Here is a 24,287-nt window from a genome sequence, read left to right as displayed (position 1 = left end):
GCAAAGGTTATGAGTGTTTTAAATCACAATTTGGGAACTTCGCTGAGGTAATATTAAAGAATATAAAAGCATCATCCTTTATTATTTCATCCACTTTATGAAAGTGGATGAAAGTGGCAGAAAAACAGACCCACAGAATGATGCTGCCACTGCCATGTTTGATATTTGGTACAGTGTTTGTAGATTTAACATCTTCTCTTAGCTCCTCCAAATATCATCTTAGTCACTGTTTTTTGTTTCATTTAAACATAAAGAATAAACCTTACATTTTATTTTTTTTGCAATGCTTTAAATTAATTGTTTCACTTGGTTTCATATATTCAACAATTCAAGTTTTATTATAATAATTACGGTAACAGAGAAAATCAGTTTCCCACATGTTCCTGTAAACTGCTCTTCCTTGTGCATTTTAAGGTCTGCTGGAAAAGTTTCCACATCAAAATCTCCTGCAAGTTCAGCACCTTTTTCCTCAACTTGTTCAAACAAACAAATTTAACAAGTGCAGAAAAACACACAGAAGTTTGCATTTTAAGTGTTCAGAAAAAAAAGAGCAACACAGAAACAACAAAGAAATCCAGATAAATCTGAGCATTGAATGTGGCACTTACTCTGTACAGTACAATTTTACCAGAACTCACTCAAATATGCTTTTTTTGTATTTATATATCAATAAACATCATGTATATGGAAGGAATCTGTAAAACTTCTCTGCTACATTTCAGAAAATACACATCTTCTGTATTGCTTTATAACTTTTTATATGTTGCAGATAGTAAGCTGTTGCTTTTATTGTCTTATTTACAGGACTGAGCATAAAGGGAGACTTGAAGAAATGAACTAGGATGTCAGGGTAACTTTGAGAAAACGGAGTACTGTAGCACTGAGTTTGGGTTCTGAAAGGCAGGTCAGAGTTGAGGTGGACAAATGTTTTACTGCAAGAATGTTGTGATAAATATCACAAACGGAGACAATCCAGGTGCAGGAAGAACATTTACCCATTTGTCCATTTTTTGATCTCATATTTAAGATTTCCTTTTAGTTCCTGTTAAATCATTGACAGTTGGTCTAACGTTTTCTCATCTCACATTCCCATATTTCTCTCTACCTGGCAGAAAAACAAAAAAACTCTCGGTTATTCATGAGAGACATGACAGTTTGGTGCTTGTTGCCGATGAGCAGGGCCGTGCAGAGACCTATGGAGGGGCAGGGGCTCAAATTTAAAAAATGGCACATTGAACAAAAACTCCGTACAACAACACAGCAACAACCCATATTAATCAAGAATCTAACTGGATCCTACTGTATCATTGCCATCATGTGGGGAAATGCAAAGCAAATATAATCTATATTTTCCCCAACAGGTATAAAGTTTCTGTTTCTGCTGCTGACAGTCCTGGAGGGCTGAGCTGATCTGAGACTGTAGCTGTTAAACAGACCAGAGGAGAGAAGGTCAAAGGTTATGAAGTTATGAAATAAGCAAAATTGAAGCCATTTTACTAATTAAGCCCTAATAATATTTATTTAACCTCTAGAACAACCTGGATGCAGACTGATCCACCTGGAATCTACCTGGAATCTACCTGGAATCCACCTGGAATCCACCTGGAATCTACCTGGAATCCCCCGGTGGCACCTGTCAGTCCCCCGATGCTTTGGGGACATTTTGATTCTTTTCATTGTGGCATGTTTGGCTTTTTGCTGCGGTTCTATTTATTGCTACAATTTTTTCTCTGATGTTTATTTTGTGACTCTAAATGGGCCGAATCTTCCTTTAACACTTGAGGTTCTGCAGTAACTTCTGTTTACAGCCCAGAACCTCCAGCCCAGATCCTGTCAGCAGCGGCTTTAACCCGCCTGGTAGAAACGTTAAGGAGAAGCAGAGCGAAGAGAGAGCAGGTGGTACCAGGTGGTACCAGGTGGTACCGGGGCTTTGAACTGCGTTGCGACTCGCGGTGACAGTCGGTATCGTGTTTTATATCAGGATGTCTGATACAAAGACAGATATTCTTTCTATCTGTCGGTGGACCGACTCAAGCTGCCTGTAGCGAACCGGGCCTTTAGCAGAATGATGAAGTTAAAATCAGAAGTTTCTCTGCAGCATTTCTGAGTTTAGTGGCGAGGCGGGTTTTGTCCCGCTATTGCAAGGACGATTATGAAAATATAAATAGAAACAGTTTTTCTAACGTCAACATCAGACCTACGTTTTTATTCACAAACCAGTGCATGAAAAAATATTCTTGCCCATAACTTGATAGTTAGAGGACACAGATCCTCCTCCTTCTCACCATGGACCCGGAGTCTGAACAACATGGAGGCTCTGAGAGTCATTATTAGACTGAGGGCAGCCAGACTAGTTTATTTTTACTAAATTATTATATTTAGCTAAATATTATGGCTGAGGGGCACAAACAGGCCTTCTGACACACAGATTAAAAATAAAAACATTTAAAAAAAGGATAAAAAGAGCAGGGGCTCAAGCGCCCCTCACCCCCCCTCTGTACGTGCCTGCCTAAGACCTATTTATACGGTGAAACACCCACTTCCCAAACTGAAATTAATTAACTAATTAAGTGAATTACTAACCAAAGAACCTATTTAAAATAACAAATTAAACAAAAATTCTAACTATAAATCAACTAGAAAATAAACAAATAAATATGAACTAAATAATCTAAATTTTAACTGAAAATAGATAAATAACTCCGACACATTGAAAAAAAGAACAAAGCTCATTTTACTCAAACATTTATGTATAAAAAGTAAAATCTGAGAAACTGGTCATTTTAAGAGGTTTCTTAATTTTTTCAAGAGCTGTATTTGGATAATTTAAAAATCACTTAATCTGTTATTAATAACCAGACAATATGCAGGTAAGAGTTTCACCAGCAGAGGGAGACAAACCCCCACTAATGAAGAGTTCAGTTGGTTCCAAGTTAAAAAAGGTTCTGGTTCAGTTGGTGTTGAACAGAACCTGGATCAGCAGAATAACAGCGGATACAGATTTATGAGAAGTGATTCTGTCTTCAGACGTCAACAGAATAACTTTCCTCTGACTCCCAGTCAGTCTGACCAGTCAGACCAGTCTGGGCTCTTTTCTCCTCATAACACTTTCAGTTAAAACTAACCTGTTTATTTGTGGCACCACTCTGGATCTACCGTGGTTCTGTTGGGTCTCAGCTTGTTGTTCAGATATTCTTCATCAACTCTTTGGATAATTTGAACAAACTGTAAGTTTGCTTTGTTTCCTACTTGAACTTTGTCATCAGGATATTCCTGCTTGTTTCTGCTCTCTGATGTTTGGAGAAAATGTTCACTTCTGATTTCAGCTAAAAAACTAAAATCTGCGGTTTGAAGTTCTCTGCTGAACAGCTGGTTTTATTTATCTTCTTCTCTGAACAAACTGCTTCTTGGTTTTATTTCCTGGAATCAAACTCTGGTCTCCACCATTAAAGTCAGAAAGTCCTGTTGCTTCCTTTCAAAATAAAATAATGGTATTCTTAAAATATGTTTAATTCAATCGGAATATTAAATAGTTAATATTTGATAGAGCAGATAATCCACTTGTAGAAATTAATAAATAACTAAAATACTTCCTGTTCAGGTGAATCAGTGAATGTAAATGTTGCTCCATGTCTCCATCTAGTGGACTGATAGTAGAAGTGCAGCAGCTGATGGCAGCTTCCTCTGCCTCTCTGCTGTCTGACTGCATTCACCTGACACTGATATGAAGCAGAGAAGAAGAGCCAATCAGAGGAGGAGCAGCTGATCTTTTTCCAGCTCTAATGATGTAAAGGATGATCAGAGTTGATGTGCAGATGAATGATGTGTGTTTCCTCTGCAGGTGAAGGTAGAAAGTGTGTGTGAGCTGATGTGAATTCAGCAGCATGGATCAGTGTGAGGACAGAGAGGAGGGAGTCCCTCCCTCTAAAACCACTCAGTGTGGGGAAGATGAGAGCCAGAGCAAAGGTCAGAGGTGAGGTCACCATCTCTAACTGTCCACAGCCCTTTTCACACAGCGTTCACTATATCAGGCCAGAACAGACGTGGTGATGAAGCTGCTGCTGCTCCTCTTTGCTGATTAAGTTTTAATCATCATGTTTCTGTCAGGATCCATCAGAGACTCAAACCAGAACCAGAACCAGAACCCAGCTGTGTGTCCTTTAAGAGTGACATGTCAAAGGATGATATGATTGACTTTAAATCTCCTGGATCTCCACCATCAGAGAGGTGAGCTGTTTCTAACTGCTGTAACTGTTCAGTTTATATCTGTTATTGTGGCCATGTGATGATAACAAGTTCTGTTGGGTTCTGTTGTCATGAAAACATTGGACTGAATTTCAGGTTATTTTTCTTTTCATACGCATTACGTCAAAGATGTAATACGTATGATGTCTCCATGGAAACATGATCCAATAAGGAACATGTTACTATGAACACAATAAAGTTCAACTGGCTCCTTTGTACAAAAATCAAACAGGTCCGTTTAGATCCACAGTCTCTACCCAGAGCTTCACTAGTTAACAGAAAACTCAAAATCTGATCTGATGTTTACCTGACATCAATTTAACCATCATTCATTGGTCAGTTATTGACACCATACAGAAAGAAACTTAAAAATCCTCAGTCAGGACACACTCTTATAAACTATTATGTTGACATGACATTTGAACCAGAAACATTTAACTGTGTTTTACTCAGTTTTTTATAAGCCCAATTTTTCCAAATGAAACACTCATTTATTTTGTCCGATATTAATATTAACACAAGAACAAATAGACAGAAGTGAATTTTATTTCTAGGTTGATATTTGCATCTTTCTCTAAAATCTGACAAAAGACAGATTCATTCTGAAATAAAAAAGATTTTATTAATTATTTTTATGATTCCACCTCTGAAGTTCAAACATCATCCAACATGGCAGATTATCAACCATTTCTACAGTTAAACTAAATATTTTGTGGATCTGATTGAGCAGTGGGCTTCAGTGTCTCTAACGGACCATCTGGTTCTGATTGAAGCTCCATCAGATCCTCCTTGGATGGTCAGAGTGGAAATGATTCCTGGTTCTTCTCCATGTCAGAGCTCAACACTAAAATCACCAAGCTTCTGTCAGTCATTTCAAACCAACATGTTGGTCTCAGAAACAAATCTTTCTGCTCTTTAAAGAAGGCTGGACATTATTCAGGAGGAACAATGATCAGGAACATGTTGGAGGATTGGACCGGTTCTGATAGGAATCATTTAGAACATAAGCTTGATGATCTGTCTGTTTTTTGTTTTACAGCTCTTTATTTTACAGTCATATAAAAATTATCTTGAAAACAAACAACAGAAATTTTCTAATGAGAGTTTATCTTTCAGGATCCATCAGAGATTCAAACCAGAATCAGAACCCAGCTGTGTGTCGTTTAAGAGCGACCGGTCAATGGATCTTCCCAATCAATTTAAATCTCCTGGACCTCCATCATCAGAGAGGTGAGCTGTATCTAATTGCTGTAACTATGGAAACTGAACCAGTAAGAACTCAGATGTTACCAGTTATTTTTACAGAGAGGTTTGATCCATTATCTACAGAAATCAGCTGATCTGTTCTCATGAAAACACCTTCATATCTTTATCTCTGGGATGTTGATGATGATGTTCTGTTGCTTCATGGCTCCATGTCAGACTAACAGTGGAACACATTTCCACTGGGAAATACCTGGTAAAACCAGTCTGGTCCATCAGGACTTGGTTCCTGTGTGCATTGTGAGAACAGTTCAGCAGGGAAGGAAAGCTTCATGATGTGGTTGGTGAGATCTGCTGGATCTCAACCAAACTGAGCTGATGTGGACCATCAGAGGTTCTGCTGGTTCTTAATGGGATCAGCAGGAACATTAATTTTTATAACTACTTGGATCACCTGGTTCACTGCTCACATCCAGATTTTACATCATGGACTTTTACCTTCTGATTGTCTCTGTGTGGACAGATACAATGTGATCTCACTGGCTTCCAGGGATCTACACGATCCATTTTAAAATCCTCTCTATAACATCCAGTAGAGGACCCCACATGGACACACCCACATATCTCAAATCTCCTGCTTGTCCACATCACCTCAGATCTAGTCATCAGAACCTGATGGATGTCCCACACTGTCCTGAAGACCTGTGTGGACAGAGCCTTCACTTCCACTGTCCCCAAGCTCTGGGAAACTGTCTCCACCAGCATCAGATCTAATGACAGTTTGGACTGTTTGAAGTCCAAGTTCAGCATCAACCTTTTAAAATGTCTTCTAGGTGATTTTGGTGTTACTGCTCTTCATCCTTGTAGTTCATCTTCCTCTTTTTAACTTCACTCCATTTTGTTCATGTGATGCTCTGTTTTTCTGCTTCAAGTATATTTAATATGAAAGTCTTGGTGATTTCATTTCTGAATACTGCTGGATGAATATTTCCTGACTTCCTAATTTGTCCTGGTTCCTCCACAGAGTGGACCAGCAGAGCTCAGAGGTTCCCAGTTGTCCATCTGCCCAGCAGCATCAAACACAGCTGGACTCCATATTTATGGTCTGTACATGAACAACAACTTTTCCAAGCGTTCTGTTCACAGTCATCTCCATGCTGCACTTTGTAGACCAGAGGATTATCAGTCTGTCAAACATCCATCTGGTGTTTGGCTCCTTGATTTCAGTCTGATGTTTCCTTCATCTATTATTCTATTCCAGACGTTGGAGGACAATATTGTCACTTTTCTGAAGAACGAGCTGAAGAAGATCCATAAGATTCTGAGTCCAAATGACCCAGAATGCACAGAGAGTCAGAGAGATGATGATATGTTGGAAGGTGAAGATGAAGATCAGAGGAGGAGCAGCAGAGAGGCAGTGATGAAGATCACACTGAACTTCCTGCGGAGGATGAAGCAGGAGGAGCTGGCTGACCGTCTGGAGAGCAGTAAGAGGATTTCTACAAAGGTTTAATCTGATGGATAAATCAGACATTTACTGAAATTTGAAGAGATGGAATCACATTTATGCATAACATCTTGAGAATAAAATTTTGTCTAGTTCTTGATTTTACTTTTTGTCTTATTTTAGAACGTCTTGCTGCAGTTTGTGAACATAAACTTAAATCTGGTCTGAAGAAGAAGTTCCAGTCTGTGTTTGAGGGGATTGCTAAAGCAGGAAGTCCAACCCTTCTGAACCAGATCTACACAGAGCTCTACATCACAGAGGGAGGGACTGGAGAGGTCAATGATGAACATGAGGTCAGACAGATTGAAACAGCATCCAGGAAACCACACAGACCAGAACCAACAATCAGACAAGAAGACATCTTTAAAGTCCCACCTGGAAGAGATCAACCAATCAGAACAGTGATGACAAAGGGAGTGGCTGGCGTTGGGAAAACAGTCCTAACACAGAAGTTCACTCTGGACTGGGCTGAAGACAAAGCCCACCAGAACATCCAGTTCATATTTCCATTCACGTTCAGAGAACTGAATGTGCTGAAGGAGAAAAAGTTCAGCTTGGTGGAACTTGTTCATCACTTCTTTAGTGAAACCAAAGAAATCTGCAGCTTTGAACACTTCCAGGTTCTGTTCATCTTTGATGGTCTGGATGAGAGTCGACTTCCTCTGGACTTCCACAACAAGGAGATCCTGACTGATGCTACAGAGTCCACCTCAGTGGATGTTCTGCTGACAAACCTCATCAGGGGGAAACTGCTTCCCTCTGCTCTCCTCTGGATAACCACACGACCTGCGGCAGCCAATCAGATCCCTCCTCAGTGTGTTTTCATGGTAACAGAGGTCAGAGGGTTCAATGACCCACAGAAGGAGGAGTACTTCAGGAAGAGATTCAGTGATGAGGACCAGGCCAGCAGGATCATCTCCCACATGAAGACATCACGTAGCCTCCACATCATGTGCCACATCCCAGTCTTCTGTTGGATCACTGCTACAGTTCTGGAGGATGTGTTGGAGACCAGAGAGGGAGGAGAGCTGCCCAGCACCCTGACTGAGATGTATATCCACTTCTTGGTGGTTCAGACCAAAGTGAAGAAGGTCAAGTATGATGGAGGAGCTGAAACAGATCCACACTGGAGTCCAGAGAGCAGGAAGATAATCAAGTCTCTGGGAAAACTGGCTTTTGATCAGTTGCAGAAAGGAAACCTGATCTTCTATGAATCAGACCTGACAGAGTGTGGCATCGATATCAGAGCAGCCTCAGTGTACTCAGGAGTGTTCACACAGATCTTTAAAGAGGAGAGAGGTCTGTACCAGGACAAGGTGTTCTGCTTCGTCCATCTGAGTGTTCAGGAGTTTCTGGCTGCTCTTTATGCTCATCGAACCTTCATCAACTCTGGTGTCAACCTGATGGAAGAAAGATCTCAGAAGTCTTCATTATTTAGTAAACCTAAACTAAAGGTTCTCCATCAAAGAGCTGTTGACCAGGCCTTACAGAGTCCAAATGGACACCTGGACTTGTTCCTCCGCTTCCTCCTGGGACTTTCACTGCAGACCAATGAGAGACTCTTAAAAGGTCTGCTTACACAGACAGGAAGTAGCTCACAGACCAATCAGGAAACAGTTCAGTACATCAAGGAGAAGATCAATGAGAATGTGTCTGCAGAGAAAAGCATCAATCTGTTCCACTGTCTGAATGAACTGAATGATTGTTCTCTAGTGGAGGAGATCCAACAGTCTCTGAGTTCAGGAAGTCTCTCCACAAATGAACTGTCTCCTGCTCAGTGGTCAGCTCTGGGTTTCATCTTAGTGTCATCAGGAAAAGATCTGGATGTGTTTGACCTGAAGAAATACTCTGCTTCAGAGGAGGTTCTTCTGAGGCTGCTGCCAGTGGTTAAAGCCTCCAACAAAGCTCTGTAAGGTCACAGATTGTTACTGCAATTATTACTGAACAAGTGAAAACTTTTAATGATGTGCTAAATATTGATTCATGTTGATTTAGTTTATTTATTGATGCGTTGTCTCCTAGATGTCGCCCACAGGGATACATCGCGGAGAATGTCTATTAATATGTAACATCATCACCATAACAACACCGTCATCATTACAAATTATTAAAGAAGCAAAACTCTTTCTGCTAAAACTGAGACTTGATGAATTTAGTTTTATTGTGGAATTCAAAAGTTTTGTTGCCAGCCTCCTTGTTCTTTTTAGATCAGTCCTTTAAAGATGGCGACCAAACTATTGACCAAACCAATTCACAACAAAAGGCAACATAAATATGTGCAAAATAAGATAGTTCCTTCAATCTTTCAAAAAAGAACATAAATGACTGGAAAGTAAAAATTTTTTTATGAATTCTTTAATAACAGATTTTTCTCTCTGTCTCCTCAGACTGAGTGGCTGTAACCTCTCAGAGAGAAGCTGTGAAGCTCTGTCCTCAGTTCTCAGCTCCCAGTCCTCCAGTCTCAGAGAACTGGACCTGAGTAACAACAACCTGCAGGATTCAGGAGTGAAGCTTCTCTCTGCTGGACTGAAGAGTCCAAACTGCAACCTGGAAACTCTCAGGTAACTCTGGGCACTTGACAAATTGCTGCATCTTAGGTGCAAAAAGAAACATTATTACAGATCCCAGCATTTGCTTGGCTTTCTTATTTATTCCACATGTTACAAATCCATCCATCCATCACTTCAGACTTTGGGTTCTACCTCAATGTTCTCATTTTCTCATCATGTGATGAATTGTGTTGTCTGCAGCTTATCAGGCTGTTTGGTCTCAGAGGAAGGCTGTGCTTCTCTGGCCTCAGCTCTGACCTCCAACCCCTCCCATCTGAAAGAGTTGGACCTGAGCTACAATCATCCAGGAGACTCAGGAGTGAAGCTGCTGTCGGCTGGACTGAAGGATCCACACTGGAGACTGGAAGCTCTCAGGTATGGAGGAACCTGCTGCAGGAGCAGAGAAGGTCTGATAGAGAAGGAAGAGGGAGAAATGTCTTTAGTCAGTCTGCTGGGAAACATTTAGTTTGAAGCTGAATGTTTAATTTGATAATTAAATATTTAGATGCCTCATCTGGAGGCAGAGATCATTACCCAGTTTTCTGGAATATTCTCCAGACTAAGAACGGCTCACAAGGAAAATTAAAGAGTGGGATGGGTTTAATAGTTTAATAGGGACTTTGACTAAATTAATAAAAGAATTTCAGTTAGATTTCCATGATGATCTACTGATGACAGAAAGGACTTTAAAACAATATTAGATGGAGCTCCAGACCAATCAGCCCCAAGAAGCAAAGATGAGAAGAAAAGTAACTCCATGTTGGTCAGATGGATGTTTAAAAGTTATGGGAGAGAAAAATAAAGAACTTTAGATTTTAAACAAAACTCACGACTTTCAGGATTTAATTAAATATAAATTACATAAAATGTGAAGAAAACTATTCATGAGGCAAATAAAGAAAGTGAGAATTTTAACAGTTTCCTCCATTTAGTAGTTTGATCTCCACCAGGGGGCGACATCTGGAAAATGATCCAAAGAATGAAAGGAATCAGGAGAGAATGGAAATCCCTTGTTTTCCAGAGGAAATGAAGAATTGCAGTGAATGATGGTGAAAAAGTAGAATTGTGCTCTGTTGACTGTGGTAGAAATGAAAAAACAATAATAAGACCTTTTAGACAGATCCAAGAAAAGACTAATGTGTTTAGGTTTTCAGTAGTTGGGAAAGCTTTTGGGATTGTTCAATAAAGTTTGGGAAAAATTCCCAACGTCTTGGAAAAAGGCAGAGACCCTTCATATTGGAAAACCAGGGAAATATCCATCCGACCAATCAGATTCCAGATCCACAGCTCTGACGTCACATTTTGGATAAATAATGGAATCGTAATAAGAGAAAGAAAAACATTTTATTGATAAAGTAGAGGGATGATATCAGCCCATCAGATGGTTTAGAAGAAGGAGAGGAAGCATCATGGGACTGCAGAGGTCCTTCACCTGATCCTGGTTGTTGGGACAAGAACTTTGTTACTGAACTTAAGGACATTTTTCATGTTTCTGTACGTAAGTAGATTTAATGGTGGGAACTTTTACTCCACTACATTTTACAGTATCTGTACTTTCTACTTCACTACATTTTTATAAAGCGTTGCATTACAAGTTACATCCAAGTCGCTTTGCGCTTTTTGATTTGTTGGTTAGTTTGAAAGTAATCAATGATTCTGGTGCCGCCTTTGCCTCCCTGATATCATGAACTGCTAGCTTTCAAAAATTCACCATCAAATCTGAAAAACATATCGAGGAAAGTTAAGCTGCCAAACGCTGTCTGAGTTTTGGGTGTTAAACTGATTTAGGTTAGAGAAGTTTTATGTAATCTTACCAGCTTGTAGTTTAAATCGACTGCAATAAATAAAACAATTAAATATTTGTAAGCAGCTGAACTGGCAGTAACACTGATTACTGCGGTCGGGGCGCATGGAGCGCAGCGTCTCCTGCCATGAATGTCCCAGTAACGTTAAACTCTTCCACATCCTGGTTACTGAATTAATGTGAATAATCTCCATCTCATATTTACATTTACAGTCATATTCAATAAATTAGAATATTGGTTCCCATGAGGCTCGTTTGTCAGGTTTTAAAACAACTTCAGCAGATATTAAACATGTTTTTTATGCTTTCTTACTTTTACTCAAGTAAAAATGTTAATGTGGTTCTTTTACTAGAGAACATTTTTGTCTGTTTATTTGTACTTTTACTTCAGTACATTGTTTGAGTTCTTTCTCCACCTCTGGTGAACAGCCAGTAGGTGGCGCTAGAGTCAGGAGGAGGCAGCCTGGAGAAAAGGCTGTTCCTCCCTGATCTGTTTCCAAGCAGTCAGAGTGTAGAAGTTGAGAGCTGGAGAAGTTTCCTCCTGTTGCTGCAGCAGCAGAGATGTTCTGCTTCATGGACTAAATCAGATTGGAAAGAGGAGAGATCTTTACTGAGCTGCTGGATAAAAGCTTCTGAAACATTTCAACTCTTTCTATTCCTGTCTCAGTGGAGGACAATGTGTGTCTGAGAGACATGTAATGTCCATGTTTGCTGCTGAAAGAGACTGATGGTCTGACCCCCCTCCTCCTTTCAGGGTGGAGCCTGCTGGACTCCCATTCTTGACACCAGGTCTGAGGAAGTGTAAGTGTGTTTTTCATCTGATTCATGACAACAAAGCAGCTCACATTCAACCATCTTCAAACTGTCACATCACTCATTCAGGAGTCATCATCAAAGTGTCAATAAATGATCAATAACTGCAGCTGGATTGTGTTTGTTCTCTCCATCAGATTCCTGTCAACTCACCATCAACACAAACACAGTGAGCAGAGACCTCAAACTGTCTAAAGACAACAGGAAGGTGACACGTGTGGAGGAGCTTCAGTCATATCCTGATCATTCAGACAGATTTGATAACTGTTATCAGCTGCTGTGTAGAACTGGTCTGACTGGTCGCTGTTACTGGGAGGTCGGGTGGAGAGGAATAGTTTATATATCAGTGAGTTACAGAAGAATCAGGAGGAAAGGAGGCAGTACAGACTGTTTGTTTGGAGGAAATGATCTTTCCTGGAGTCTGAGCTGCTCTGATGATGATGGTTACTCTGTCTGGCACAATAACATAAAAACTCGTCTCTCCTCCTCCTCTGTCTCTAACAGAGTAGCAGTGTATGTGGACTGTCCTGCTGGCATTCTGTCCTTCTACAGAGTTTCCTCTGACTCACTGATCCTCCTCCACACCTTCAACACCACATTCACTGAACCTCTGATTCCTGGATTTACAGTCTGGCCCAGTTCTGGTTCCTCAGTGTTTCTGTGCTGAGTTGAGTCTAAAGAGTCTAAAGATTTTCCTCCTGTCAGAGAAACTCTCTCACTGTTGAACAGATAGTTCAGTTTCTACAATCTATTTCTTGGTGAAACAATTCTGATTGAGTCCTTGGAAACCTTTTCTTCTTCCAGTTCTTTAAATATGGAAGCTGGGATTATACCAGGATTATTCCAGGATTATTCCAGGATTATTCCAGGATTATTCCAGGATCCATATGTTTTTCTGTCTGTTTCCAGTCAAAGCTTCACACTGAATATCAAGATGTTGTTTCTTTTATTTTTTCCTTTCATTCATCAGATTTCATTGAAATGTTGATCAGTTTTTCTCAATCACTGATCATTTTCTGTTTCTATCGGCTCCTATTTTTCTCAACAGGTCAGATTTAAATATTAAATCTTCCTTTTGTAAATTTGCTGCAGTTTTTCTTCATATATTTTAAATAAAACATTTTTCTTCTGTATTTGGTTCATTTGCTGCTCATTCTGTTCTTTTCCTGTTCAAATTTAAATATTTGCATTAAAAAGATTTTTTCATCAACTCTGCCTTTCAGAAAGTCCTGATTTAAAGTAAAACATTCCCATCCCATGAAGGTCAGAGGTCAATGCTTTGAAGCCTAAAGTGGGAAAATCTTCATATTTTCTGTTTCATTCAGAACTTCTACCTGAAATTTTTGTCTCATCATTAATATTTGTAATTCTCCTTCCATTAAACTGTTGCTGCTCCAAACTGACCAGATCAAAATAATGTATCAGCAAATAAAGTAAATGTTAACAAATTAGATTCATTGCATAAATCATTTATGTAAAGTAAGAAAAGTTTAGGACCCAGTTCTGACCCTTGTGGTTTTCCACAGGTAACTTCTAGTAAATCAGAATTCATATTATTTGTACATTTTGATGTCTTGAGTAACTTTTACCCAGGAATGTGAAAAGCCTCATGATTCAGAAATAAGAAAGAGAATAATTATATAAAAATATATATTGGACACAGTTTCATAACTTAATATTCAGAAGTTTGCTTCCATCTCCTCAGGTTTTGTCAGAATCTCCTTCAGTCTAATTTGGGTCAAATGTTCTGGTTTCCTTCCACAAGGTTCTCATGATACATTGCTGGAGTTCTGGTCCATTCCTTCTTACAGAACCGGTGACGGTCTTTACAAAAATATTAACTTTTTTATGACCAAATTGGTAATAAAATGACGACCATCAGAAGGCCTGTTCTTCAGGTCAGAGAAGCAGAATATTTTCCTCTCTTCTTCCTCCAACATGGTGCAGACATGGCACATTAAACTGAGCCATGTCTGCTGTTGGCAACAGCAGCTAAAAAAGATTTGCAGAGAGGCAGAGGAAGCTGCCATCAGCTGCTGCACTTCTACTATCAGTCCACTAGATGGAGACATGGAGCAACATTTACATTCACTGATTCAACCTGAACAACAGGAAGTATTTTAGTTCACAATCATTAAACTCTACAAGTGGAGAAGATTAACTGTTTAATAATCTGACTGAATCAAACACATTTGAACAATATTTGTTTTATTTTGAAAGGGAGCAACAGGAAACTGTTGATTCTGACTTTAATGGTGGAGACAAGAATTCGATACCAGGGAACAAAAACATGAAGCAGTTTGTTCAGAGAAGAAAACAAAGAAACATCAGCTGTTCATCATGTTGTTTGATTCCAGTTCATCAGTAATCTAATAATCCTGTAGATTAACTTTCAAAAGGAAGAGAGATTAAACTTTGAGTTCAAATTATGGGGAACATTTTCTCCAAACTTTCCTGGTAGCAGGAAAATTATCCTAACTATTTCTAGAACATAATGCTTAAAGTTAAACATGGAGTTATTCACCTCTCTATATATACTGTATATTGTCCTTCTCCCACAGACAGAGTGTCATCACCAACATTCCCAAGGAGCTTATCAGATTAATACACACACAGAGAAAAATGCAACTTTCAGTTAAAAATGGCTTTCAGACAGAATATTCTGTGCCTAATAATAATCGCTCTGCCGTCGGTCTGGTCTTGTCCCTCCGCAAGGTATGACAACTATTTACTGATCGCCTGTTGCTAAGCTTCTGACACACTGAGACAAACTGTGAAGGCTAAAAAGAGAAACAATGACTCTGTAAGACTGAGTGAGACATAATAAACTGATTAAACATTGTAAGATTAATATTAAATAAACTTCTAATAAAAGTAAACACACTGTAAATAATTATTTTATTCCACAATTCCTCCCTTTTGTTTCTCTTGAAACAACTTAAAAATAATTATTTCCATAGTAAGATGAATAAAAATATAGATGAAAACACGTACAATAAAAAGTTTCACAAGAGTTAGAAACTTCAAATTCCTTCATATTATGATAATACAACTACTTAGTGCAATAAAAACTTGGATTAAGTAATAACTCCTCAATGTCGCTGTCTTTTCTGTCTTCCACCACAATTAATACACATGCCACAAGGCCTCTGTGATACAGTGTCGCTGATGATGTCGTCTGGTTCCCTCCATGTTCTTAATGCTGCCTCAGCATCCTCTGATGGATGGCCCCGGTGGGATCGCCAGTTTTTCCTCCTAAAATTCCTAATAAACACAAAATCTCCTGGTTGTATATCATGCAGTGGTTTAGTAGCTGGTGCTGGTTGGCCTCCTTGGGCCTGTTGTCTAAAGGTTTTCAACTGATCTGCTAGAGAAATGCAATTATTAATCATGTTATCATCACATGTGGTTAGATCTTTCCCAGAACTATCTGGGGGTCCCATCCCCATGTTTGGAGGACCTGCAAAGAGAATTTCAAAAGGACTGAGGTTATTTTTCTGACGACGTCTCATTCGCATATACATTAGGGCAATTGGAAGAGTCTGTACCCAGTTCAAACCTGTTTCTTCACATATTTTAGTTACTTCTAACTTTAGTGTACCATTTTCCCTCTCAACAGCGCCACCTGACTGTGGATGGTAAGAACAATGTTTTGTTAGATCCAGATTCAACATTTTAGACAGTTCAGTAAGTATTTGATTTGCAAAGTGTCTTCCATTATCACTAGAAATTCTTCTAGGCACTCCCCAGTGGCAAATTACCTCCCTTAAGAGGATCTTTGCTACTGTGGAGGCATCTGCTGTTTGAACTGGGAACGCTTCAACCCATTTTGAAAACATGTCAACCATCACTAAACAATATTTTTTCTTTTCACATGGAGTGAGCTCAATAAAATCAATCATTACATGTTGAAAAGGTGTGTGTGTCTGTGTGTGTACTCCTGTTCCTTGCATTTTGTGACCTTTTGCAATGTTGCTTTGAGCACAGATAATGCAGTTTTCACAAAAAATGTGAGCTGATTTTGAAAAAGTTACTGTAAACCATAATTTGTCCATCTCCCTCAACATTCCTCCCTTCGACACATGGTCAACACCATGTGACGTCACGCAGAAGGGTCTGAAAAATTTTTCAGGAAGGCAGGGATTGCATGGGATTGAAAATCTTGTAAAGTAAGAGGCAAAGGTGTCAGTGCTCTTACTTTTAGTAGCGAATGGTTCTTGGGTAGAGACCTTCTGGCTGCAGATTTTGCAGCAGCATCAGCTGCCGCGTCTCCTAAAGAAATGGGGTCTTTTGAAGTGGTGAAAGATGGCGCCAGAGTGCGGATCTCTGGATGCACTTCCATCAACAAACAATGTGAGTTCTGCATCTGAGAGCGGTTCTTGCTTCAGATCAGGTCGGGGAAAATACAGAATGTCCAGTTCAGCAACGCAGTCATGTGGTTGGCCTTCCACAGGTGTTGGCAAAAGAGTAGCTGGATTTAAAACTGTACAGCATTTAATGGTTATGTTTGACATATCTAAAAGAACAGTGGTAACGCAGCTATCTGGCAGTTGACAGATGCGCCGTCCTCTGCTCATTTAGAATGAGTGTGACAGAGTGGGGAACGAGTAGGGTCAGATCAGAATAACCCACAATGTCTCTGGATGCTAAAACAGCTTTTTATACGACTGCCACTCGCGCACTGTGGTAGAAGCCCAGCTGTGACAACATCCAATTTGGAGGAGAAGTAGGCGACTGGTTTCAATCTGTCACCATGTTTTTGGAGCAAAACTGACGTCATATAGCCACCCCGGTCATCCACTGTCTGTGTAAACGGACGAGTTGGATCAGGAATGCCTAGAGTGGGTGCTTTTTGTAATTGTTTTTTCAGTGCTTCAAATGATGTTAATGCTTCAGATGTCCATGTAACCTTCGAGCTCATCAATAACCCTTTTTCATGACATATTTCTCTTAATGGTTTCTCAACCTCAGCATAATTTGGGATAAAATGCCTACAGTAACCACACAGTCCTAGGAAGGACATTAACTGCTTCTTTGTTTGTGGGAGGGGCAGCTGAACTATTGCTGAAATGCGTTTTTCAGAAATAGTTCTGCCGTGTTCTGAAATCACGTGTCCCAGGAATGTCACACAAGGTTGCACAAACTGCAATTTGGTTTTGCTAACTTTGTGTCCATTATCAGCAAGAAAATGGAGTAATTTCAAACACTCATTTTTACAGAGTTCAGCATCAGGTGCTGCCAATAGGAGATCGTCAACATACTGCAACAGAGCACATTTCGGATGTAATGTTAGAGCTGCTAAGTTGTCATTCAGAGCTTGATGGAAAATGGTTGGTGATTCACAATAACCTTGACACAATCTAGTAAATGTGTAGGAACGCCCATTAAACAGTGAACAGCCCAAAGATGATCAGGTAATGTGTCAAGTGCTGGATGAGGGCTACAGAGCTGAGCAAGTGTCAGTCATGAGCTGTCATCAATCACTTCCTTTGAGGGGCGGACAGACAAATCAGCAATTAACTGCTCTCTGTACATTTGTAGAGAGGGGGAGTATTTTATTCCAGGAGAATGGAACATCCAATCAGTTGCTTCGTGGGTAGATTTAGCCAGAGGTCCTAGTGACTTCCACTTATCAGCTGGATCTTTAGCCAGAGAGATATGTGGAAATGACTCAGGGACTTGGAAAAAATGTTGTTGGGCATGGCTTAGACAAACCAGTAAGAACGTTGTGTTGTGCTGCCAACACATGTGTGTCACATACAATGATGTGGGTGGAGAGCAGATGAACTCATCGCCGAGCTCATCAGCTGGGTCTGTGGTTGCCAGTGTTGTGCAATGCAAGCGTTGTTGAGGCATCACATCAGCTGTTGGAGGCACACGGTTACGTGCTAACCTCAGAATGGTTTCAGTTTGTTGATCAGCAATAGACCATTCAAAAATGTAGAGAAGTTTTGGTAATTTAGAGAATGTGGTTGTTTCCGTTTGTTTAACCACTTGGATGCCCTCTGGTGCACATTTTAGACACAGAGACATTTTTAACATTAAATCTCGAGCCAATAGATTAATTGGGCAGACAGGTGACAACAAAAATTGATGTGTCAGTTCCTGTCCCGTGAAAGGATCAATGAGATTCAATGGTTTTGTGACTGGTTCAGGTGTTACTTGACCAGAAGCTTCCGTGGAATGAACTGTTTTTCCAGATAATGGAGCTCTAGGGAGACATTCATGTTTTATTAGAGACTGGGTGGCCCCAGAATCTACTAAAAAATGTATGTCAACCCCTTTAACTTGCACTGTCAACATTGGCAACTTCTGATATGCACTTTGATGATATATCATATATGTGTGTGTGCTGGTACTTGCGGTTTGCTGAACCATGGGTTGATCCAACGGCACCGGGCTAGCTGCTGGCTCTAGTTAGGTGGAATAATGTCCTCTTTGACTGTTGAAACCACCCTGAGTTAGGAACCCTCGGCCGCGTGGGCCAAAGCCGCCACGTGGGTTTGGACGTCCTTCATGGTGGTGGAAACCTCTGCCTCTGCTTCTGTCTTGCTTTTTCTGAGGGCATTCTCGAGCCCAATGTCCAATCTGGCCACAGTTGAAACCTGGATCTTGTGAGGGACCTCCATATTGATCAACTGCAGGTGGGCGGTGGTTGGAGCTCTGAGCAGTGATGTGTTGAATCAGGGTGAGCTGAGCATCTTCCATGCGCTTTTCTTTGCGGTCTTTGTTCTTCTTCTGGCGATCGTTGCAGAGTTTCTCATTGTGTTGGGCATGAAGCAGAAGTTCTTTAATTCTTGGTGTGATATCCCATCACACCAAGATTCCATCTCTGATGTCAAGCCTCAGTCCTTCCAGGAACTTTTGACAGAGAAGCAGTTCAAAGGGACCAGCCGGATCATTTCCCATCCAGTCATTTTTGGGGACTTCTAGACCAGAGTGAGCTGAGAAAATGTCAAACAGGCATCTGTAAAAGTCATTTGAACCTTCAATTGGACCTTGGATGCAGGCTGAGATGACATTGTAGCTGGGGCGGACTGGAAACTGCTCTATGAAGGCTTCGCCTATTTTTCGTAGAGCCTTGTTGTAGTCAGCATTGAGTGGATTGTCGGTTTCGTCAGGGTTATCCATTCCTCTTAGACGGAGATATTGTGAGAAGACTGGACCAAGTTTGGAGACCACAGTTGGACCATAAACATGGAGCAAAACAGTCTTAAGTTCATAGGTCGTTGGTCTCATGGTTTTGCTGAGATACTCTAGGGCTTCAGCGATGGCTCTGCCTCCTTTCTCTATAGGGGGAAGGTGCTGTTTGGCTACAGCAATGAGGTCATCTGGTCCCCAAGCTCTGTAGAGAAGGTCAGGGCCTTTGAGGCCAGGGACTTCAACCATGGGATAGGTTTCAACCTTCTGTCCTCTGTACCGGTTTCCAGAGATGCCAGGTGATGGTGGGGTCAGGGGTTGGTCTTTAGAGCGAAGGTGATGACCATGTTCAGTTGTAGGGGGTCGTGGAGGCGGGCCTTTCATGCCTCGTGAGGGAACTCTGTCCTGGTCCTGTTGTTGCTCAAGGTCAACAGGACGGGGTTTCTGCTCAGTCTTTGATTGGTGGAGGATAGCCAGAGGCAGGGAGTCGTCCGAGGGATCCCAGAATGGATTCTTCGGTTCTGGACCATCAGTCTTTGGACGGTACGGTGGTGGAGTTCCAAGGACTTGGAGCGCTGGGTAAAGTGGAGCCACAGATGGGTTTGCTGAAGGGTCAGTTGGTGCCGTTGGACTCAAGCCAGGTACAGCCAGTGATGTACATGCATGAGAAGAAACACATTTTGTTTTATTAGATCTTTCCTGTTCTTTTTTAGTCTTATATTTTTCATTCCCCTTGTGTGCAAATTTCTGAACCATCTGTCTTCGTGTGATTGTAGTGCTTGCAGGTGTGTCTTTGAAATCTTTGTGTGTTGCATCAGTTTGGCGCGTTGTGCTAAGAGTTTCTGCTCTAAGTCTCTGATGTGGTCTACCTCTAAGCTGCCATTCTTAGGAAAACCAAACTCTGTGTGCCACTGTGGAACATGTTGACAACAAACTCTGCCATGAATTCTAACCATATGATCTATTTCTGGGCCACATGGAACGTATTCTTCAGTATTTTGACCTTTATTAAAAGATCCTCCCATTTTCCCTTTTTTTAATTTTTTTTATTTATTTATTTTATTATTTATCCTCTGATTTTTCTAAATCATCAAAACCTTTTTAATTACCCTCTGATTTTTCTAAACCAGTAAAACCTTAATAAATACCCTCTGATTTTTCTAAACCAGTAAAACCTTTATATAGATTGTGTAAGCCTAGAACAATCTACAAAAATCCTCAGTTATTTTAAGCCTAAAATAACCTACTAAAATTCCTTCAGAGCTAAGCCTAGACTCTGAATACTGTTTTGGATTTCCTACGCCCAGGAGAATCCTTCAAAAACCTTTTACTTTAGACTTTAGATTTCCTACGCCCAGGAAAATCTAACTCTGAGGTGTTTTAAGCCTAAAACCCTGTAAATTTCTTACATATATTTGAAAACAGCCTTTTTACCTTAAACACTGCTGGTTTGTTCTCCCCAGACCAGGTTGTCGGATTCTGTTTCGATCGATCCACCCGGTGGAGTTCCAGAAAAGCCCTCGCTCTCTGACAGGCCTGCTATGGAGATGAGGGTCTTGGTGATCAGCCCTCTCCTGGCTGTCCACCGGAAGGACGAACCGGGAAGAATCCTGTTCGTGACGCCAAATTGTGGAACGAGAAAAATTAACAAAGTCCAAATCTTGTTAAAGACAAAGAACAAAACACAGCTTTATTTCACATTTGCACAGATGGAGAACTCAGAAGAGATCTAACTAGACAAAGGAGTCACCTCTCTATATATACTGTATACTGTCCTTCTCCCACAGACAGAGTGTCATCACCAACATTCCCAAGGAGCTTATCAGATTAATACACACACAGAGAAAAATGCAACTTTCAGTTAAAAATGGGTTTCAGACAGAATATTCTGTGCCTAATAATAATCGCTCCGCCGTCGGTCTGGTCTTGTCCCTCCGCAAGGTATGACAACTATTTACTTATCGCCTGTTGCTAAGCTTCTGACACACTGAGGCAAACTGTGAAGGCTAAAAAGAGAAACAATGACTCTGTAAGACTGAGTGAGACATAATAAACTGATTAAACATTGTAAGATTAATATTAAATAAACTTCTAATAAAAGTAAAGACACTGGGAATAATTATTTTATTCCACAAAACTAAAATACTGTTCTTCATTTTTTGTCACTATCAATCATCACTACAGTCATGATCAAAAGTAAGTACACCCTCCTTTTGATCAGAACTTCTCTCCTTCCTCATGAAGATTTTATCAACCTGCCTCTGATTTCACCTCAGAGCTTCTACTTCCTGGTTCTGTTGCTCTGAAGGAAAAAACTGCAAGCCAACTGGACTGTGACGTCATCAGTTACGCAACATCCGTCACATTTACTTTCGGTTTGAATTTACCTGTTCATGTGTGGCTTCAGTCCGTTAGTTGGGTCTCAGTCTGTTGTTTAAATTTTCTTCTTTAACTCTTTGGATCGTTTGAACAAACTGTAAGTTTGATTTGTTTATTTCTTGAATTTTTTCCATCACTTTAACTTTTTCCTGATTGTTTTTAATCTCTGACGTTTGGAGAAAAGTTTCACTTCTGATTTCAGCTGAAACTTTAATATCTCTGCTGTTTGAAGGCTAATCTACAGGATTATTAGATTATTGATGAACTGGAATCAAACAACATGATGAACAGCTGATGTTTCACTGTTTTCTTCTCCGAACTGATTCATGTTTTTATTTCCTGGTACCGAACTCTAGTCTCCACCATTAACGTCAGCAACAGTTTCCTGTTGCTTCCTTTAAAAATAAAATATTATTAAAATGGGTTTGATTCAGTCAGATGATTAAATAGTTCATCTTTAATGGAGCGAATAATCCACTTGTAGAAATTAATAATTGTGAACTATAAGACTTGTTCAGGTTGAATCAGTGAATGTAAATGTTGCTCCATGTCTCCATCTAGTGGACTGATAGTAGAAGTGCAGCAGCTGATGGCAGCTTCCTCTGCCTCTCTGCTGTCTGACTGCATTCACCTGACACTGATATGAAGCAGAGAAGAAGAGCCAATCAGAGGAGGAGCAGCTGATCTTTTTCCAGCTCTAATGATGTAAAGGATGATCAGAGTTGATGTGCAGATGAATGATGTGTGTTTCCTCTGCAGGTGAAGGTAGAAAGTGTGTGTGAGCTGATGTGAATTCAGCAGCATGGATCAGTGTGAGGACAGAGAGGAGGGAGTCCCTCCCTCTAAAACCACTCAGTGTGGGGAAGATGAGAGCCAGAGCAAAGGTCAGAGGTGAGGTCACCATCTCTAACTGTCCACAGCCCTTTTCACACAGCGTTCACTATATCAGGCCAGAACAGACGTGGTGATGAAGCTGCTGCTGCTCCTCTTTGCTGATTAAGTTTTAATCATCATGTTTCTGTCAGGATCCATCAGAGACTCAAACCAGAACCAGAACCAGAACCCAGCTGTGTGTCCTTTAAGAGTGACAGGTCAAACCCTCGTCTCATTGACTTTAAATCTCCTGGATCTCCACCATCAGAGAGGTGAGCTGTTTCTAACTGCTGTAACTGTTCAGTTTATATCTGTTATTATGACCATCCAATATAAATTTAACACACAAACACAAACGTCAGAAGTGAGTTTAATTTCTAGATTGATATTTGGATTGTTCTCTAAATATAAATTTAATAAATTTTCCAGACAGAGTAATGCTGAAAGAAAAAGGCTTTTATGAATTAATTTTATGATTAAAGTTTCATCTCTGTGGTTCAAACATCATCCAACATAGTGGATTATTAACCATTTACACAGTTAAGATAAATAAATATCTCATGTGGATATCTTTCAGAACCAGATGGTCTCTAACTGACATCATAAATAAGCAACTGGGTCATTCTCTGAATTTGGTACATTTTGTGTCTCACAGGTTTATCTCAAATATTTTCATATAATTCAACCCACATTTTTAAAGAAAAATCAAGTAATGGAAATATCCATGTGTCTTGTTAATATAACATGCAAATATATTTTAAAAATTATGTTTTGAAAGATTTGATGGGTTGTTGAAGCGTAGAGATCAGCCAAATGAGCATGTCCCCACTGACCAATGTTAATTTTTCACTGAATATAAAACAAATTAAACTAACCAGTAACTGCAACTTATTTGTACCATTTTAAACATTTAAGGTATACTTTAATCTAAATAAAAGAAATATGAAGAAAAATACATTCATTATTTATAAAATATCACTTTTTAATCATGTCCCTCCAGTTTTGTTTAACCCTGTAACAGCAGACCAATCCCTCCTTTTTATAAATAATTGTTCAGTTCAATTTCCTCAGCATCCTGGAAGTGACATCACTCAAGTTTTTTCCCGCTCACATTGTAAAGAGATTTAAGTGTTAATATAGTTTCTTACCGATATTTGATTATTTTTTATCCAAACATCGTCATTGTCAAGCTCAACCTTTCAACACCTTTAGGCATGTAAATGATAATTATTGTTGTTTGGGAAAAAGTAAAGAATGGTCTTTGAAACATATTAATTCTTGTTTTCTTCATATCATATGTTGCTCCATAACCCAGCTAATGTGGACTTATGGCAACTTTTAGTAAAAATCTTCAACCCCGTTACAGTCTGGTCAACTGTTACAATGGGTTCAACCGTTACTTGATATATTGTTATGATTTTTTTCATAATAACGGCAAATATTAGACTAATATTTGTTGGACTGTATGCAAAGTTTAAAGAATGATTTAGAAACATTAAAAGCCTGATTAGTGTTTATTTTAAAGTATATTTTCAAAGTTTATGAAAAGAGCTTTTACATCAAACACATTTCCACTGGGAAATACCTGGTAAAGCCAGTCTGGTCCATCAGGACTTGGTTCCTGTGTGCATTGTGAGAGCAGTTCAGCAGGGAAGGAAAGCTTCATGATGTGGTTGGTGAGATCTGCTGGAACTCAACCAAACTGAGCTGATGTGGATCATCAGAGGTTCTACTGGTTCTTAGTGGGATCAGCAGGAACATTAAATCTTTACAA

General features: G+C 39.9%; 3 protein-coding genes across 3 annotated transcripts in view; all 3 read left to right on the top strand.

Annotated features, from left to right (window-relative positions):
• Positions 1 to 13,024, top strand: part of LOC111609494 (NLR family CARD domain-containing protein 3-like) — a 32,645-nt gene extending 19,621 nt beyond the window's left edge. The window contains exon 10 of the mRNA XM_023338242.1: positions 12,802 to 13,024. The gene's annotated coding sequence lies outside the window, so the exon portion shown is untranslated. The remainder of the gene's footprint in view (positions 1 to 12,801) is intronic.
• On the top strand, positions 3,956 to 12,813 carry LOC111609492 (NACHT, LRR and PYD domains-containing protein 3-like). Its single transcript, XM_023338240.1, has 10 exons — positions 3,956 to 3,973; positions 4,108 to 4,227; positions 5,362 to 5,475; positions 6,473 to 6,551; positions 6,710 to 6,935; positions 7,079 to 8,864; positions 9,343 to 9,516; positions 9,706 to 9,879; positions 12,063 to 12,109; positions 12,259 to 12,813. Exons 2-10 carry the CDS (start codon positions 4,172 to 4,174, stop codon positions 12,786 to 12,788), a joined length of 3,186 nt encoding a protein of 1,061 aa, XP_023194008.1. The 5' UTR covers positions 3,956 to 3,973; positions 4,108 to 4,171; the 3' UTR covers positions 12,789 to 12,813.
• Positions 13,025 to 22,442: 9,418 nt separating the features above from the next.
• The window catches only part of LOC111609489 (NACHT, LRR and PYD domains-containing protein 3-like), a 30,882-nt gene continuing 29,037 nt past the window's right edge, over positions 22,443 to 24,287 (top strand). Inside the window, exons 1-2 of the mRNA XM_023338234.1 lie at positions 22,443 to 22,531; positions 22,666 to 22,785. Coding sequence (XP_023194002.1) covers positions 22,443 to 22,531; positions 22,666 to 22,785 — 209 coding nt within the window. The remainder of the gene's footprint in view (positions 22,532 to 22,665; positions 22,786 to 24,287) is intronic.

Source organism: Xiphophorus maculatus, chromosome 8 (genome assembly GCF_002775205.1).
Source record: "Xiphophorus maculatus strain JP 163 A chromosome 8, X_maculatus-5.0-male, whole genome shotgun sequence".
In the NCBI taxonomy this organism is placed as follows: domain Eukaryota; kingdom Metazoa; phylum Chordata; class Actinopteri; order Cyprinodontiformes; family Poeciliidae; genus Xiphophorus; species Xiphophorus maculatus.
The sequence above is the reverse complement of the archived record's forward strand: the minus strand, read 5'-3'. Positions and strand labels throughout refer to the sequence as shown.

Coding starts and splice junctions, on each gene's coding strand:
- LOC111609492 (XM_023338240.1), top strand. CDS start 4,172: ATGTCAAAGGATGATATGATTGACTTTAAATCTCCTGGATCTCCACCA. Junction 6,552..6,709: donor AGCTGGACTCCATATTTATG/GTCTGTACATGA, acceptor ATTCTATTCCAG/ACGTTGGAGGACAATATTGT. Junction 8,865..9,342: donor AAAGCCTCCAACAAAGCTCT/GTAAGGTCACAG, acceptor CTGTCTCCTCAG/ACTGAGTGGCTGTAACCTCT.